The sequence below is a fragment of the Macadamia integrifolia genome, chromosome 12 (genome assembly GCF_013358625.1).
Source record: "Macadamia integrifolia cultivar HAES 741 chromosome 12, SCU_Mint_v3, whole genome shotgun sequence".
In the NCBI taxonomy this organism is placed as follows: Eukaryota; Viridiplantae; Streptophyta; class Magnoliopsida; order Proteales; family Proteaceae; genus Macadamia; species Macadamia integrifolia.
In genome coordinates this window covers 1,371,502-1,389,034 of record NC_056568.1, presented here as the reverse complement: position 1 = coordinate 1,389,034, position 17,533 = coordinate 1,371,502, and the positions used below count along the sequence as shown (strand labels likewise).

The following is a 17,533-nucleotide window of genomic DNA, read 5'->3' as shown; positions in this document are numbered from 1 at the left end:
TGATAAAGCAGCCTTACTTCTCCCGCATGAACGGAAATTGGATGGGAAAACTTGATTGGTTGATTCAAGGGTGCATGTCAAAGTCCTTTCAACTATTGGATCTTAACTGTCACCCACTTCCAATCATGGAGGATTTGAATCCATACACATCTGAGCCGGCATCATGAGGTTAAGGATACTGTGATAAATGACATTTAAATAAGAGGAATTATGCATGAAGAATTGGCGTTAGCATATAGTAAGGATAATTTTAAATTTCAAAACTAACATTTCATTATACCGTTAGCTTTTAGGGATATTGATGTAATTCTTTGGGTAATTTACAGCGCCACCCCTGAAGAATGTCAGTATTATAGGAATACTCCCTCTCTTTCACCAAATTAGACTCAGACCCCCTACCGTCAGTCTCTGTTAAGGAATATACCTTATATGCTAATGTCAACTATTATATTTTATTTTAAATACCAAAATACCCTTCGAAGTACCTAAAATGACCATCCTCAATTGATTTTTTTTACCTTTCTCCCAAATCGAGCACTGGCGATCACGACAGTGGCATCGGTGACCAACAAGAACACCTCAACGGAAGGAGGGCATCGCCGGAGCATGTTCATGGTGTTCCTAAAAAGCACCCCTATAATACAGGAGCAACGAGTCCTTCGTCATCACGCTTAGGCGCGACCGGTGGCCATGGCCATTTTGGGGAAGGAAACGAGGAATGCAGCTGGTATTTCTCTGGAAAAGTCAGAAAGCAGAAGCAAACATCGTCACTGCCACTCCCAGAGAAGAAGAAGAAGAACATATGACTTATTCACAGCCACTGCTAGAGAAGAATAAAAGGAGGAGAATGAAAGTTGTGCAACTCCAAACCTGCAAACAATTTCAAAAGTGGTTATCTCAGATCGCCCCAAAATATCTTCTTCGTCTGATCAATCGACCCTTGATGGCCTTCAAACAAGAGAGTGGGAAAAAGTTTCTCAGTCACAAATCAAAACTATAGAAGCTTAGAATGTCATGTGCTCATGCGTGAGGCAGGGAGGGTTCCAATTGGAGTCCACTAAAAAGCATTTAAAATGAATCTAAAAACTTGCAAGAAAAGACGATCTGGGCTGTTGGCTGAAAAATTTTCCGTGATTGAAAATCCTTGACTATGCATTTGGGTTTTCTTTTTTAGAACACCTAAATCGGCCTTGAGGTTTAGCGAGAGAGAGTGAATGAGTGACAGGTTCCACCAGAGAAGAAGATGGAACCGCCGGCAGTAACTGCTGTTGTGGACGATCACGACTCACGACTAACGACTCAGGGAGAAGTAACTTAGGTAAAATATGATTTGTTATATATTTTAGTTAAAAGGATAAAAATGTCATTTTAAATCCTTATTTAACGGAGACTAACGGTAGGGGGTCTGAGTTTAATTTGGTGAAAGAGAAAGGGTGTTCCTATAATATTAAAGGATGTTCCTATAACATTGGCATTCTTCATGGGGTGGCGTTGTAAATTACCCTTATTTAAAATAAGGGGCAATTTGTAATAGGACCATGGACTAAGTGAGTGCCATGTAAATAAGATAACAAAAGGGTTCATGCATGGATAGATATGGACGGATGAAAAATAATAGGATGCATGCCACACAATGGTCAGAATTGTTGATTTTTTCCTAAATAAAATCTTTCAAAAGATGTCATAAACCAATTTTTATGCTTATTGCCACACAATTGCAACTAGAAGTCTACAATTTTACTCTATTTGGAGTTATAATTTCTATTTGTGATACTTTTTTGAGCAAAAGGTCGTTGCTTGATCACATGTTTTCTGTATTAGAATCCGGGTCAATGAAAGTATGCCGGGGTATCATCAAGAATTAAAATTTTTATTTCATAAGGGGTGGGTACCATTGTATCTGAGCACAAGCCGCAGGTGCATGAACTTTTATTTTTTTAATTTGAAAAATAAAGTAATATTCATTAACCATATATAGAATGATTTGAAAATTAAAAATGTTCTACATATTTTGACTTAATTTCACTTTCGTTTCCTTTGTTTCCCTTGCAACAATAGAAGAATCCAGCCTTGTGAGACACTGACAAAATCGTCTAGATACACGATACATGAACTTTTCCTACAATATCTTATTGGATTTTTCCTTTTGGTAAAAGTTTCTTGCAGGATAAAATTCTTCTAGTTGTCATTCTGCCCAAAAATAAATATAAAAGTTTCTGTAGTTATGGTAAATATTTGATCTTATCCGATCTTAAAATTTCTTTTGTAGCGTCTCTGCTTGATGCATGACATTGTAACAGTAGGTCTATAGCATTACAGTGGCTAGCAGGTTACCATGTTTCAGGGTAAGTTTACCATCGTCCATGCTCTACACTGCTATGCACTCACAATTCTTGTAGATTTTAGACACAAACATCTCTCTCTCTCTCTCTCTCTCTCTCTCTCTCTCTCTCTCTCTCTCTCTCTACACTTCAAGTTTTTTAACAGCTTTCATTATCATTTAGACTGAGAAATTTTTGTTCTCTAATTTTGTTTCAGAGATGAGAAATATATTTGGGTACTACAAGAACAAGACGTTGCCATGGAAAGCTTTTTGTTTACTTGTTCTGTTAGTATTTTTTGGCAAAATATTCAGTTATGTCAAAGTTCAGCAGCCTCAACGGCTTCTTTTGGATACCGATATTGATGCGGATGATATCTTTGCCCTGTTGTATCTCTTGAAACAGAACACATCCGAGATCAAATTAGAGGTCATCTCTCTCTCTCTGTCTCTCTCTCTGTCTCTCTCTGTCTGTCTGTCTGTCTGTAGTGTTGAACACATCACAAGAGAAGATTGGAGAGGCAAACTAGACTGTCCAACCCAGAAATATTATAGGCTTCAAGGAAAGGCTCAATTTAGCTATAACCTTGAATCAAATAGGTAGGTCTTGGATAGTCCACGAGATTGGATCCACTGCTCGTATGATCACTTGATCTTACATGTAAGCATTTAACACTATTGTTATGTTTTTGTTTTTCTCTTTGTTTTTCCGGGGTCTAATACTGTGTTTGGGTGACATCTTTTTCTAATAATAATATCATTTTCCCCATTTCTTTAGGCTGCCTTTGGTAGTCAAGAGAAGAAAAGATAAAATAATCTAGAAAAAAAGAAGAAAATAAAAGAATAGAAAAGAAATAAAATGGCACGAAAGTAAAAAAAGTATGTATGCCATTAGAAGAAAAGAAAAGATTTTTTTTTTGTATTTTTTAATGTTTTCTTGTGTCTTTGACTATATATATATATTTGACAGTAAAAGAAAATTTCACCATTTCCAAGGTGAATTTTTGGAATTTAGAAAAGAATCCTCTCTTGGTTCAAGATATGCCAAGCACAAAGAGAATTTCTGAAACTAAGAAAAATTATACTTTTTTTTTTCTTTTTTTTCTTTTTTCTCTTGGCTACCAAACACAGCCTTAAGATTTAGTATATTTATTTATTCAAAATAAAATATTTGAGAAATTATATATTATCTCCTATTTTTCAGTGTAATACTACTCATATTTCCAATCAAGATTACGTTCAGAAATTAATATTGCATCATTATTCTGCAGGCTATAACAATTAGCACCAATTCATGGAGTGATGCTGGACATGGTTTGAATCACGTGTACGATATCCTCTACATGATGGGCCGTGATGACATTCCAGTTGGAATTGGAGGTGAAGGTGGCATTTTACCAAATGGTACTATACTCCCAAATGTTGGCGGATATCTTCCTATGATTGATCAGGTGTGCCAAGGACTAATTTTGTCTCAAAAAAATATTTTTTTTGATAGAGAAAAGAAAATTAAGGTTGCGCTAGTAGTCATTCATTCATTCTATTTATAAAATGATGTTTCGTGTCAAAATCAGAATTTTTCATTTCTGTGGCAAATTTCCTTTTTGAAACAAGACTCAAATGTTGGAAATATTGGAACATGGTGATCATGTTCCAACATTTCTCGTTTTTGGCATTTAAAAGTAAAAACTGAAAAATGAACCGTGGACACCAAACGGAAAATTTCTTGTTCCTATAAAATGAAAAAACACTAAAAATGTTTTTTCGGATGACTACCAAACGCGGCCTAAGTCCATTACATAAGTAAGAAATAAATTACATCATTATAAGAGTATAGATTAGTAAAAAATGATAGTTTCTCGATCACCAAAAAGCAATATCTTATAGTTGAAGTACCGCATCATTACTATGTTTAGGCTATGTACATCCAAAAATATATCAATTAAGTTCTTATGTAATATACATCCAAAGTACAAGGTAGGAGTGTAGCTTGGGCATGAAAAACTCAAGCCTGCACAGGTACATTTGATTGCAACAAGCTCATCCTATTCAATGTTGTGATGGCAAGCATTGACACCCAGAATCTTTAAATAAACTTGAATTTGAATCTTCTCTTCCTCCTATTTCAACCGTGGGATTATAAAACTCTGTCTATTCCATTATAATGAACGGACATCTACGCAATATTACTGCTAACACCCCCTTCAAATTCAAGATGGTGAGATGTGAAAACCATTTGAAGTTTAGATAGTCGAAAAGGTGGAGAAGGCAGTGGGATGGGTTTGCAGAGATGTTTGCAGATGGGTACACCTTTTTTTCCCTATTGCATTTCAAGTTTCAACTCCAAAGGAGCTTTTCAAATTGCGAAATAAAGCTAAGTATTACAAGATGGTACATGTGCATACACATATGGTTGAAAAAAAATACAAGGACATATGGAAAGGTATTTGATTGAATTATTATATGACTAATCCAAACCTTTACCTATCGATCCAACAGTAAAATCTGCAATATCATCTTCCATTTAGGCCAAAGACTCAAAATAGTTTACCATTCTAATAAACTTATTAGAATGGGACTGTGAAAAAAAAAGTTTCCAATCAAGAACTTCACAATTGAAGATTTAAGAATAATTTTTCAGTAAATAAAGCTGCAACATCTTTCCAATGGTTTACCCCATCTTCTCATGAAATTTTTTTCTTTAATTTCTTATTCTTTTGTTTATCAAAACTCAATGCCATATTACAATGTGTATTTTTTTTTTTTTTTAATTTTTTTTCCAGGGCATGTCAACAACAGGAGGTTGTCGATACAGACAAGCTATTTCCAGTCGACTGCATATAAATACAAATTATGGCTTGCGTAAAGGTTTCCTTCCTCAGGTATGAAATTCTGTTAGTCTCTTTGCTGATTATCTCAAAGAAATTTTTTTAGACATAGAACAAACTTCAAAGTTTGACTAGTATATGAATAATCAAAGTTTAAAGATTATTCACTCGAAATTTTTTAGGGTTTCAAGTATATTTTTAATCATTATAATCTAATTTTATTTTTGTTGGATCGAATGAAAATATCTAAGATGGGGTGAATTGGGCGTGAGCTTTTTTTCTTCTATGAAAATAATCACAACTTTAAGTGATCACTTGAGTAATGATCAACCTCAAATCCTATGAATTATACATTGAGTGCTTTATTTCCCTTTAGATCAAATATGAGTACTAAGGAAGATTAAGAGATAAACACCTCACTGTTTGCAGATTTAGGATTAGATATCTTTTAGACAATCTTGTATAATACTTTACAACAATTATTTGCAAGCAATGAACAATATTTAAATATATGAAGAGAAATTTGCAATGGACTGGTTGCAGTCAAGGTAAGTATTTAAATGTGAAGAGGTAAAGTAAGTAAATAGACTAAAAGGTAGCAAAGAAACTTACACAAGAAGGAAGGTGAGAGAGTCACTGAAAGACAATCGATTTTATAGTGGTTGGATCTCCATCCTATATCCAATACCTAAGTCCTATGAACTTAGCATTGCCTTTCCACTATGTAGATATCTTTCAACAGGTAGGTGTCAAGCCTTGCACCAACCAATCATAGTCCTTCAAATTGGGACACAAACCTTTACGGTCAAGGATTTCCTTCAACACAGTCACAATCCTTTGGATTATGCACCTAGACACAGAAACCAAGGATTTCCTCAACGAAACTACAGTCATTGGAGTTGTGCACCCAGACCAGCATCCTAGAATTTCCTCTCCACAATCACAATTCTTCAAATTGTGTATCCAGGCTAGTAGCCAAGGATTTCCTTATTTACTCCACGTACATCCGTGAGCTTGCTCCGAGCCTTTTGCAGCAAATGATTTCTTTCTTCAATTTTGAAATTATATTCTTTAAGCTCAGCTATATCTTCACAAGATCATTCTTTTTCTTTTCCTTTGAACCAATTTATCATGAAGCTCTTCTCTTATGAGAGTCACTACCTTGTGTGATGGACTTAAGTCCTTGTAGTTATAACTCAAACATTTTTATAGGCACTGAACTAACCGTTAAATTATTTGTTACAGTCAAGCCAATTCAAATTGATTTTGAATTTAAGCTAAAATACTTAATAAGAAGTAATTAAACTTCATCATTAACCAAAGACTTTTCTAAGTTTCAAAAAAAATTAGTCGTTAAGCTCTTTTGAACACCACATAAGATGTTTTAAGAACTCCTCACTTGATTATCCATCACACCACTCATTCAATGATCAAACTTTAAACTACCACTTTTTCACGATTACTTACAAAGACAAAGGACTTAGGAAATCAAGCTTCTTTTTGGACAGATGATCATGTGGATAATTGCCATCATTATTCGTAGGTTATCACTTATGTCCCATTTGTTTGACAGATAAAAAAGGTGGGAAACTTGTGAAGTTAAGTCCCACATGTTTTAGTTTGGGGTGGCAAGGAAAGTTAAGAAAAAGAAATAATGGAATATATAATTTTTAGTGGGATAGAATTTGTGGAAGCGAGGAAATGGAGATGGGGTGGGGTTCTATGGGAAAGAAAATATGAGGAAGAGAGAGATACAAAATAAAGTTTTCTGTAGATAGTACGAAAGTAGTAACTTTGGAAGTGAGTGGGATTGAAAAAAGTTGAGTGATACATCAGTAGACGAATTATTGCATTTAATGAACTGGTCTAATAATTTTTCCACCCTACTTATCCAAGCCATCATATTTGCAGGAAACGAGTAATTTTTCGACCCATTTTTGTCGTTTCTACTTTTCTTCGTCAAACAAACAAGGTCTTAATGAAAAACAATATCTATATGTTCTCTAAGCTAAACCACTTAGCTTTTTGGGTTTACACTTAGGTCTCATGATCTTGTGGGATTTTTTTTTTTTTTTTCATCTTGCTTATATCCTTACATCAAGATTACATCTAATATTATATTTAAGTATAAATAATCTTGATCTTTATGAAAGACACCATCTTTAAAAGTTGATCTTGATTTTAAAGATCTTCTTTGTTTTTTATGGAGGAAGACGACCACAACTTTTCACAGTTGATCTTCTGCAACAATTCTTTATCTTATTTATCATGCTTTATTACTCTAGTCTCCAAGGATTGTCCTTATAGGATTGGGTCCCACTGCTCTTCGTATGTCTCACGTATATATTAGAACACCTATACACACATCATAATGCGTATTTATCCAAAATAATAGAATCCTTCCAGATTTAACATTCTCCCCATTTTTAAAGATGGCAAACTATGATGATGTGGGAAGCACAAGTTCTCCCTCAATATGTGGTTTCATATACAAATTTAAGCATGAAGAACAGACAAGCATCATATTTGAGGGGTTAAAACTTTTACAATGTTTTAAACACCTTAAAGGTTAATTAAAATGAGTTTCCTGATATGTTGGTCATTACACTCAATATGATGAGTTTTAAACCATCACCACACCTCACTTGGTACTTATCAATTCAGTATGATGAGTTGTTAGATATCACCACACCTCACCTAGTCTTTTACCCCTTGTTGGGCTGTTAGATAGACACATCACAACTATTATAGGTTTCAGTGGGCCAAATGAGTTGATGAATCATCATATATATCACACTGAAGACCAATGAACTTTGTAGGAGTATGTGTATGTAATGTGTTTAATATATGTATTTGATGGTGAAAGCAGGGAACAAGGAAGTATTCTCCTCTTCAGCAACCAACCACGCAACAAGTGATGATTGATACAATATCGAAGGGCCCAATATCTATATTTATTCTTGGAAGCCATACAAACTTTGCCATCTTCCTTATGAGTAATCCTCATTTAAAGAAAAATATTAAACACATTTATGTGATGGGTGGTGGTGTGAGATCAAAGAACCCAACAGGTTGTTGCCCCAAGAATGTAAGCTCATCTTGTAAGCCTAAAGAGTGTGGGAACCGTGGTAATTTGGCTCTAGGATCTTCTAGTAACCCATATGCAGAGTTCAATATATTTGCAGATCCTTTTGCTGCATATCAGGTAACCTTAGATTGAATTCTTTTATTGTTGCATTCCACTTTCAGTAAGGTTATTATTAACTCATTAAGTAGCCTTATCTTTTTCTCACCACTTCAACCTTATTCACTTTCAACCTCGCTAACCCTTTGCCGCTGCACCTAATTTCTTGGGGTCATTGTATGAGAGTATCCGTCTCAGATTGATCCGATCCTGTGTAAGCGGTATCACAGTGACCCAGGGATTAGTTGGGTCAAAGATCCGGACAACCTGGGTATCCAAAAAATAAAAAAGAACTTTCAACCTCGTATGTCTAATATATACATTTGTAATTAGTATTGGATTTTAAATCTTGTTGATACAATAATTCTCTTTAATGTAGGTTTTTCATTCTGGAATTCCTATCACCCTCATTCCCTTGGATGCAACAAATACTATCCCTATAAATGAGAAGTTTTTCATGGAATTTGAACGTAGACAACATACATATGAGGCGCAATATAGCTTCATGACATTGAAGATAATTCGCGATACTTGGTTTGACGATCAATTCTATACGGTAACTCATTTTATGATATATATATATATATATATATTTACCTATAAAATAACTTGATCATCACTACCATTCTTTTAGTAATCAAAATTAATTACTAAAATTTTGATATATTTTGCAGAGCTATTTCATGTGGGATCCCTTTGCAGCTGGTGTAGTTGCGTCAATAATGTGTAACCTACATAAGGACAATGGAGAAAATGACTTTGCTAAAATGGAATATATGAATATAAGCATAGTTACTTCAAACAAACCTTATGGAATATCTGATGGATCAAATCCATTCTTTGATGGTCTCTCAATTCCAAAGTTTAATTTGAAAAGGAATGGAGTGCACAGTGGCCATGTTCAAATCGGGCTTCAAGATCCATTTTGCCTTGTAAAAAATGCAAAAGGGAGATGTGAGGTAGTTGGTTTATACAAAATGTAGATATTCAAGAATTACTCTTATTCTCATAGGTATCACTTAGTTTTACTGTATATATCTCTTAACTGAATTAAACAAATGAACCAGGATGGTTACACAAAGGAGGTAACAGGTCAAGAGGCTGTGCAAGTTCTTGTTGCTACAATGGCAAAACCAAATAAAGATACTAAAAGTATACTTGACAAACAATTTTACAAAAGATTCTTGGAAGTAAGATGTTCTTTGAATTTATTTTTCAATATTTTTTTAATCTAGCATTTTTCTTCACAAAGTATGCAATGAGGATTACTATTGTTTTTATTTTTTTGATTGCAGGTTCTAAACCTCCCTCAACATAGTGGAAAATTTAATTTTACAACTCAATTTCCTTATTACGAAGAAGTTCTATACAAGCCTAATCTTGGAAGAAGAAAATTAGGAAAGCCGGTTATATTTGACATGGATATGAGTCCTGGAGATTTTCTCTCTCTCATCTATCTTCTTAAAGTACCTATAGAGATAATCAATCTGAAGGTAAATTTTTCATCCTTTCACTGGTTTTACTGATTATAATGTTGTATTTTTTTAAGGTAATTTAACTAAATAACATTCAATAAGGATATGATTTCTATTTTCAAAGAATTATGGAAAGAATAAAATTAAGTGAAACTTAAGTGGGAAGGAGGTCCCATATCTTTGTTTGATCCTTGCTCAGATCCACATAGCCGACCTCATTAAGTTGGGATAAGGCAGAATTTGTGATTGTTTACATTTTTGGTTGATCCTTTCCCCCCCCTACAATAAATGCTTGAACCCATTTTATTTGCATAATTCAATAACAGAGTTACTATGGAGAAAAATTACAGAGTAGACTCTTAATATAATGGATCACAGATTTGTAGTCCAAATAGTGGGGAGTTTCTGATTGGAGGAGTGGGACTTCTATATTGCCTAAAGATAATTGGGAGTTTTGTAGGCCATCTTTTTTCTCGCTCTTTCAAGTTTTTGTTCTGCTGGTTCCAAGCCAAGACAAATGAGAAAGTGCATTAAGTTGGTAGCTAACATTGTAAAACCTTATTTAAATATTGGATGGAGGTTGGGTATGCCGCTAGTTTTTCTGGAGCTAGCAGCTTAACCAATGGGGCGATGGGATGGGAGGGTTGGTGGGTTTTCCACAAGAAAGGATAGACAAACATAAACATAGTGCAGTGCTGGACACAACACCAGCATAGCCAGCCATAACCCCCATTCACCCATAAACATTTTAGCATGTAGTTGGGAACTTGGGATACAACCTAGTTGAGTTGGGTTGTCTTTCTCTTATATTCATACATAGAGAAATAAATAGAATAGCCCATAAAATGGTTCCTAAGAAGTTTCATGAATCTAATTAAAATGCATTTTACTATAAAGGAGAAAACTTTGAATGGTTCAACTGTTAATTTTTTTTGTAAGTAACTACATTTAGTTTCAAATAAACTATTGGCATACTTGGGTCAAACAATTTGTCTCGTTCTCATAATCATGTGATTCTTGCCTCAGTACTTGGGCTAAGAGTCTCTCTCTCTCTCTCTCTCTCTCTCATATGATTAACAATTTATTGTGGAGAAACAAGAAAAGGAGAAGAAAAAAAATTTATACAAGGAGGGCTGAAAATGACACTCAAGGTAGTCCCCTTGAGAAAAAAAGGGTGTCCAAATCATCAAATCAAAAAGACAAAGCCCAAAAAACATAGAGCAACAACTATGGTAGACCACATACATCTAAAGAAAAACTACAAGAAATCAAGAGGGCTAGATCGCGCAATATGGAATCTTTAAGATGCAACATGAAAAACATTTCTTACATAATCCTTCCCATTAAAAATAATGTTGTTGCACCAGTTCTCTTATTCTTATTTACACTAAAGGAGCATGGTTCATCTGTACATATCACTTATAGCAAACAATCAATCAAGCTTTCTAGTATCAGAAAGAAAAACAAATAAGGTAACCCAGTATTGTATTTTTCAATGTTTTTTGTTGTCACCGTTTGTTTAGTTGCAAGGGAATAAAGGTAAGTGAAGTGAAATCAAATCAATATAAAAAAAAAAAATTTCTGTAATCAGGTTGCACGTGATGGTGTCTCTAATTCTAAATTTCACATTATTTTGCAAATAAATTCCTTTGTTTAAAAAAAATTAATATAATTATCAAATATGGTAAGTGTTTTAAATAGGTTTTATATATATTCATAATTAATTACAAAACTTTCCTGACTATTCAAAAGTTATTTGACTTCCCTTTACTCACAACCAAATGGAGCCGTCTGCTAGGGTAAATTATATTGAAAAAATAAATTTCAATTTAATCATTTCTAATTTTTTTCATTGTTGTCTTATTGCTCTAGGCGATATTTGTGAATTCAATTGGATGGGCAAACACAGCAACAATAGATGTCATCTATGATGTACTACACATGATGGGGCGTGATGACATCCCAGTTGGTTTAGGAAATGTGTTTTCTGTGGACCACCCAATCTCAAATACTATTGATTGCAATTACGTTAAAGCTATACCAAATGGTGTTGGTGGATTTTTAGACTCTGATACACTTTATGGGTTGGCTCGCGAGTTGCCACGAAGTCCTAGAAGGTATCCCTGAAAAATGCTCTAATACTCATTAAGAATGCATTTCTTTAGAGTTATTTTCAATTCAACTGTGACACATATACACATTTTAACGTTACTTATTTTATTTTTGGCTCTCAAATGGATTGTTTGAGAGACATATTAGTTTCCTCTTGATGTTAAATTTGTTGTTTAAAATTTAATTTAGTAATTTTGGCTTTTGCTAATTCATAGTGATGCAAATTATTATTACATTGAATTTTTCCTAATTTGTAATAACATTGTTATTTATTTATTATTATTATTTTTTTTGCCCAAAAAATAAAAAAATAAAAAAGTAATATAATCTCTATTACATCTACCAAGTAGACTAGATTGAGAGAAATCCAAAAGGTAGTTTATGTACTAAGATTTTTTTTTTTAAATGAAAAATTAATTAAGAGAAAAACAGAGTACAATACATAGCCTATAGGCATGAAAAAAGGGGAAATTTCAATGAGAAATACAAACAACTAATAAATTGATGACACGTCAAAATCAGGGGAGGGTAAAACAATTATTGAATGGATGTTACATCAAAATTTGTGGTAGGAAAAAAACATCAATAAAAGATGGTATATCAAAAAGTCAGGGCTGGGGGAGAAATTAGAGAAAGGTCCCAACTAACAGTAAGATGCCTATTTCTTAATGTTTTCGGGCATGTAGAATGAACGGGAAGAAGCCTATTACTGACCTCAAAAGAAATAGCTTTCTTGGTCAACAAAATTCCATCTCAGATAACAGAGGAAACCTTGGCCATTCCATCAGATCCCACATCATATTTGATTCGATTTCCATATTTGAAAATGAAAACACCATTTGGATGCCACTTATTACATCAATCAGTAATGCGTTACTGAATAACGGTTTCTTACTGGATCAAGCAACAACACAGCTTGTTTTTTAGGAGCCGTATGATGTGAAAATCTCATGTATGGAAATGATAGAGAAAGATCTCGTATTCTTATGATAAGATAGAGATTGTATCTGTATATGTTTGGTACAAAGAAGAATTTTCTCTTTTGAGAATAAACAAAAATGAAAAGTGTTCAATTGGTTTGGACATGTTCAGCGTAGACCTTTGAATGCTCCTATAAAGAAGAGTGATCAAATCCAAATGGATGGAGCTAAAAGAGTTAAGGGCAGGCCTAAAATGACTATTGAAGAGTTGGTTAGGACATGCAGAAGCTCGATCTAGATCCTAGTATGACATCAAATAGAGTTGTTTGGAGGGTAAAGATCCATGTTGCTGATCGCTTTTTTGTGGGATATCCTGGAGGTATTGTTTGTTTCTTTTCCCTTTCCTTCCTCCTTTATTTTTCTCACTTTTACTTTGCAAACTTGTCAAATGTGGATCCATGTAGCCAACCCCATTTAGTTGGGATAAGGCTTTGTTGTTGTTGGAAATTGTTCAAATAGAACATATAAACATGGCCGGAAGGGAAACAAGTGTTTTCATGACTCTATCATCCCGTTTATTCTGTACCACTTAATCCCTATTTCATGGCCAGATATCTTTTTGGCTAAGGAATGAGAAATCTTTCTCCTATTACATGAATCGAATGTTTCATTTCATTCGGGAAAATCCATCTTACTCTTCCATGTGACAAATTTCAACCCACAAATGTGCAATAACCAATCGTAGACCTCTGATCATCAGGAGAATTGGCCTAGTCAGCATTTGTGAGATCCTGTTGCTTGGTTTCATGAAGCTTTTTTAGTAATTCATAAACCTAAGCATCATTCCCAACCTGGGATAGGTACCCTAAGTAGCCTTCCAAATCTTGGTAGCAGTATCCAATAACTAAAAACCTTAGTAATCTGGAGTTGCATTTGTTTGAGTAAAAACGACATCACCAATGAGTTATCAGAGCTCCACTGTCTCTGTGGAACTTTAGCATCAGCAGGCTTCACATTTCACCTGTGATATATGCAATGTGCCCGCAGGAATCGATGGAGAGGTAATGGGAATGGGACCACACCAGATAATTGCTCACATTTAGAAAATAGAGCTCAAAGGAACGAAGGAAACAACAGATGTGTCCCAAGACTAGCCCCTTTAGATGTAGGCAATGTGTCGATAATTTCAAACATAGTTACCATAGTTACCTCTTAGTAGATGCACGTAGAGAAGATGACAGATGGCTATAAGAAACCACAACCATAAAGGTACCGAACTGCATACAGCAGAACCAACAAAGATATAGGCAACAATATCAATGAGAAACTATGCATCAAACATGGATAAAAACTCTGATATGAAAATTGATATAGAGAAGAATATGACTTATATTATTGTGAAGAAGGGATCTACGAGCACAAAGAAAGAAGGAGAGGCTAGTAAAGAACTCTTGGTGGTTTAAGAAGCTACCACCAGTGGAGAAGCAGTGGTGGGTGGTGGTAGAAGTAGAAAAATGATAGAGAGAGAGAGAGATGGTTCCCTAGGGCATGGATCTCCAAAGGGATTTTGGCTTTGGTACCATGTTTGATTACAGGGGAATAAATTGGTTTTTCTACTCTAATAGCCATCTTTATTTATAATAAGTGTAATAGGTATAAGTTACTAGTATACCTCATAGGACAAAAATACCCTTATACCCATATTACAGCAGTTTTGAATGAGTTTAAATCCATCTATACAAATTAAAAGTATTAACTCAACCATAGTACTAAATTACATTCTCAAAATCAATTGCAATTGACATTATATATATATCCATTTGAAGAGGTGTAGCGTATATAAACATATGTTATGATATTTTGTTTTAATTTTGAATTTATTTCTGATAAAAAATTATGGATCACCCATCTAGGTGATCTTCCAAAATTACACTTGATAGCAAATACCCCTACTTCTATTATGGTATGCTATTCTCACCATTGGATAGACAAGTCATCCTCGAAATTAGCCACATGTCGAATTTGTTTTTCAAATTCAATCAATCACCCTCTCATATGATGGCATATTCTTCCATGTATATCAATGCATCCCCTTACAATCACATACACCATCTTCATGGCCTTGGATATTTTTAATGATGGTTCGTTTTGCTACCAAGCCAACTTGGACTTTAACTAAAACTTGACATGGGCAAGGGACCTTGGATTAACCTGTCCATAAAAATTGGGACCTCATTAGAACTGCCACATGGCAAATACTTGAAGCTAGGTGACATTTCATGAACATCCCCTAATGGGTGTCCCATAGCATGCCCCTGGCCCCCTATAGTAATTGATATTTGTAACTGAAAAATATGATTTTTATTAATAAATATATATTCACCAATTTGATATATTTTATATTCTACCATCATATTAAGAAAATTCTACCTTATTTTCCATTGTCAAACAAAATATGCATAGGTATGGTACTAATATTCTAGACTTCGGACCAAGTGATGCCATTTTTTTTTTCTTCTAAGATATCCATATTCTATGTTTGACAATTGGATCTATATTTCAGGTACACTGCAGAAAACTCTCTAAAATTTGGAGCTCGTAGAGATACTGATCATCCAGAATATAGACAACCATCAGTAATAGAAGTTTGGAAGTCTACTTTGGAGAGCACAGATCAAGGACAAAAGATTACAATATTGACTAATGGACCTTTAACTAATTTAGCAAACATTATAATATCAGAAAAGAATTTGAGCTCGATGATTCAGGTAAGGATCCTCTTGTGATTTGAAGATTTCATAGGTTATTGCAAAGATTTAAATGGGTTCAAATGCAAAATATATATATATATATTTTTTTATATATATATATTTGGGGGGGGGGGGGAATTAAATATTTCCAAATCCATGATGTATACAAGGGATCTCAGCCAAATCTCTCATACTAGAAAGAGGGGTTTATTGTAAAATACTATACTCTTCAACTAAACTTAGATGCCTTTTTTTTTTGAATTTTTTTCTTCTGCTTGCTTCATTTTTCATCATTTTTCATTGAAAAGGCATTTCCATCATTAGTTACATAATCTCTTTTAGGCAAAAACTTTCTAGTTTGCAATTCTAGAAAGTTTGCCGGATGAAAGTGATGTGGAAATTTCCACCATATGATATCTAAAAAATGGTTTAGATTGTCCACATATCAAATGTAAGACTCAGATTCAACTTAACATTTGAATGGAAGTCCTCCAAAATAGTTTCTCTTCGCCCCCACCTCTTGCATATATAAGCCGATTGAAACTTAAAGCTTAATGACTATTCTAAGTCAGAAATTAATTACAATTGTTAATTTTGGAAAAGCTATTAATTAAATTAATTAATTTTAAAGCAATGGAAGATGCTATATGCACGTTAGATTATAAATCCACCCTTGATCAATTTTTACCAGTTTTACTAAACAGAACTCAAAAATTCCAACCTTAATATTGTTTATTCTCAAAAGATGAAATTGATATTTTTGAGCTATCACTACACATAAAATGTTAGTTGATAGGGAAATCTTCTAATATTTGCAGTTAAAAGCATAAGTATTTGATCTCTCTTTATTTTAATCTCATTGCAGGATGTATATATAGTTGGGGGACACATTAGTTCTGGTGACAATGATGAAGGAAATGTCTTCACAATTCCTTCAAACAAATATGCAGAATTTAACATGTTCCTTGATCCTTCTGCTGCAAAGATAGTCTTTGAATCAGATCTCAACATCACACTCATTCCACTTGGCGTTCAACGACAAGTCAGTTCTTTCCCTGAGATTTTAGAAACATTGCAAGTAGTAAGGAGGACACCTGAAGTTGTTTTTGCCCATCGTTTGCTGTCAAAGCTATACAGTTTGCAACAAATCAATCATAGATACCATCACATGGTAAGTAATGTCCATTCACATTCACATTCACATTCAGTCACATAAAGGTGGTTAAGAGGATAAAATCTTCACCCACAGTGAAGAGAAACTTTCTCCTATTCTCCCCCTCCATATATCTCCATTGTTTTATCTTATATTATTACTTGTTCTCATGGCTGTTTCTGATACAGGATATATACCTGGGAGAACTCCTTGGTGCATCAATAATGGCTGATTACAATCGTTATTTGAACTCAACCTTTCAAGTCAAGGCCATTAAAGTATTTGCTAAAGATGATGAATCCATAGATGGACAAATGGAGATTGATGAATTGAAGCAAAGATCATCAGTCAAAATTTTAGAAAGTGTAGATTCCATGGCATATTATAAAGACTTTGCAAATTTGCTTGGTCTTAAAAACCAATCTGCTGTGATTGGTAGTTTTGATGAGCAAAGGAGAATGTGGAGTTCACCACCAAACCTAACTAGGACTTGTCACGGGTAAAAATATTTCACCGCAAACTACATATTATTGACCGAGGGAATGAGAGGAGCTTCTTGAGAGTGAGGTGTAAATTAACCTAAGGAGATGTTACAGATCTTGTTTCTTTTTCATGTTTTCTTGTGAAGAAATTATATATATATTGTTTCCTCAATCCGACATTGTCCCAACTAAATGAAATTGGCTACATGGATGATCTGCTATTACCTAACCGCTGGAGTTAGAGTCACTACATCAGTGCTCCCCAACACAGGGGGAAAAAGAATAATTCCACTAGATAAATCATATGGC

The 17,533-nt window shown here is 34.1% G+C and overlaps 1 protein-coding gene across 1 annotated transcript; it reads left to right on the top strand.

Annotated features, from left to right (window-relative positions):
* The first annotated feature begins 2,221 nt into the window (after positions 1–2,221).
* On the top strand, positions 2,222–17,245 carry LOC122057921. The gene is made up of 13 exons (XM_042620290.1): positions 2,222–2,345; positions 2,539–2,750; positions 3,592–3,771; positions 5,104–5,202; positions 8,018–8,353; positions 8,712–8,888; positions 9,007–9,291; positions 9,400–9,522; positions 9,628–9,825; positions 11,680–11,924; positions 15,403–15,607; positions 16,455–16,760; positions 16,931–17,245. The coding sequence occupies exons 1-13, from the start codon at positions 2,336–2,338 to the stop codon at positions 17,243–17,245; spliced, it is 2,691 nt and encodes an 896-aa protein (XP_042476224.1). The 5' UTR covers positions 2,222–2,335.
* Positions 17,246–17,533: the final 288 nt, after the last annotated feature.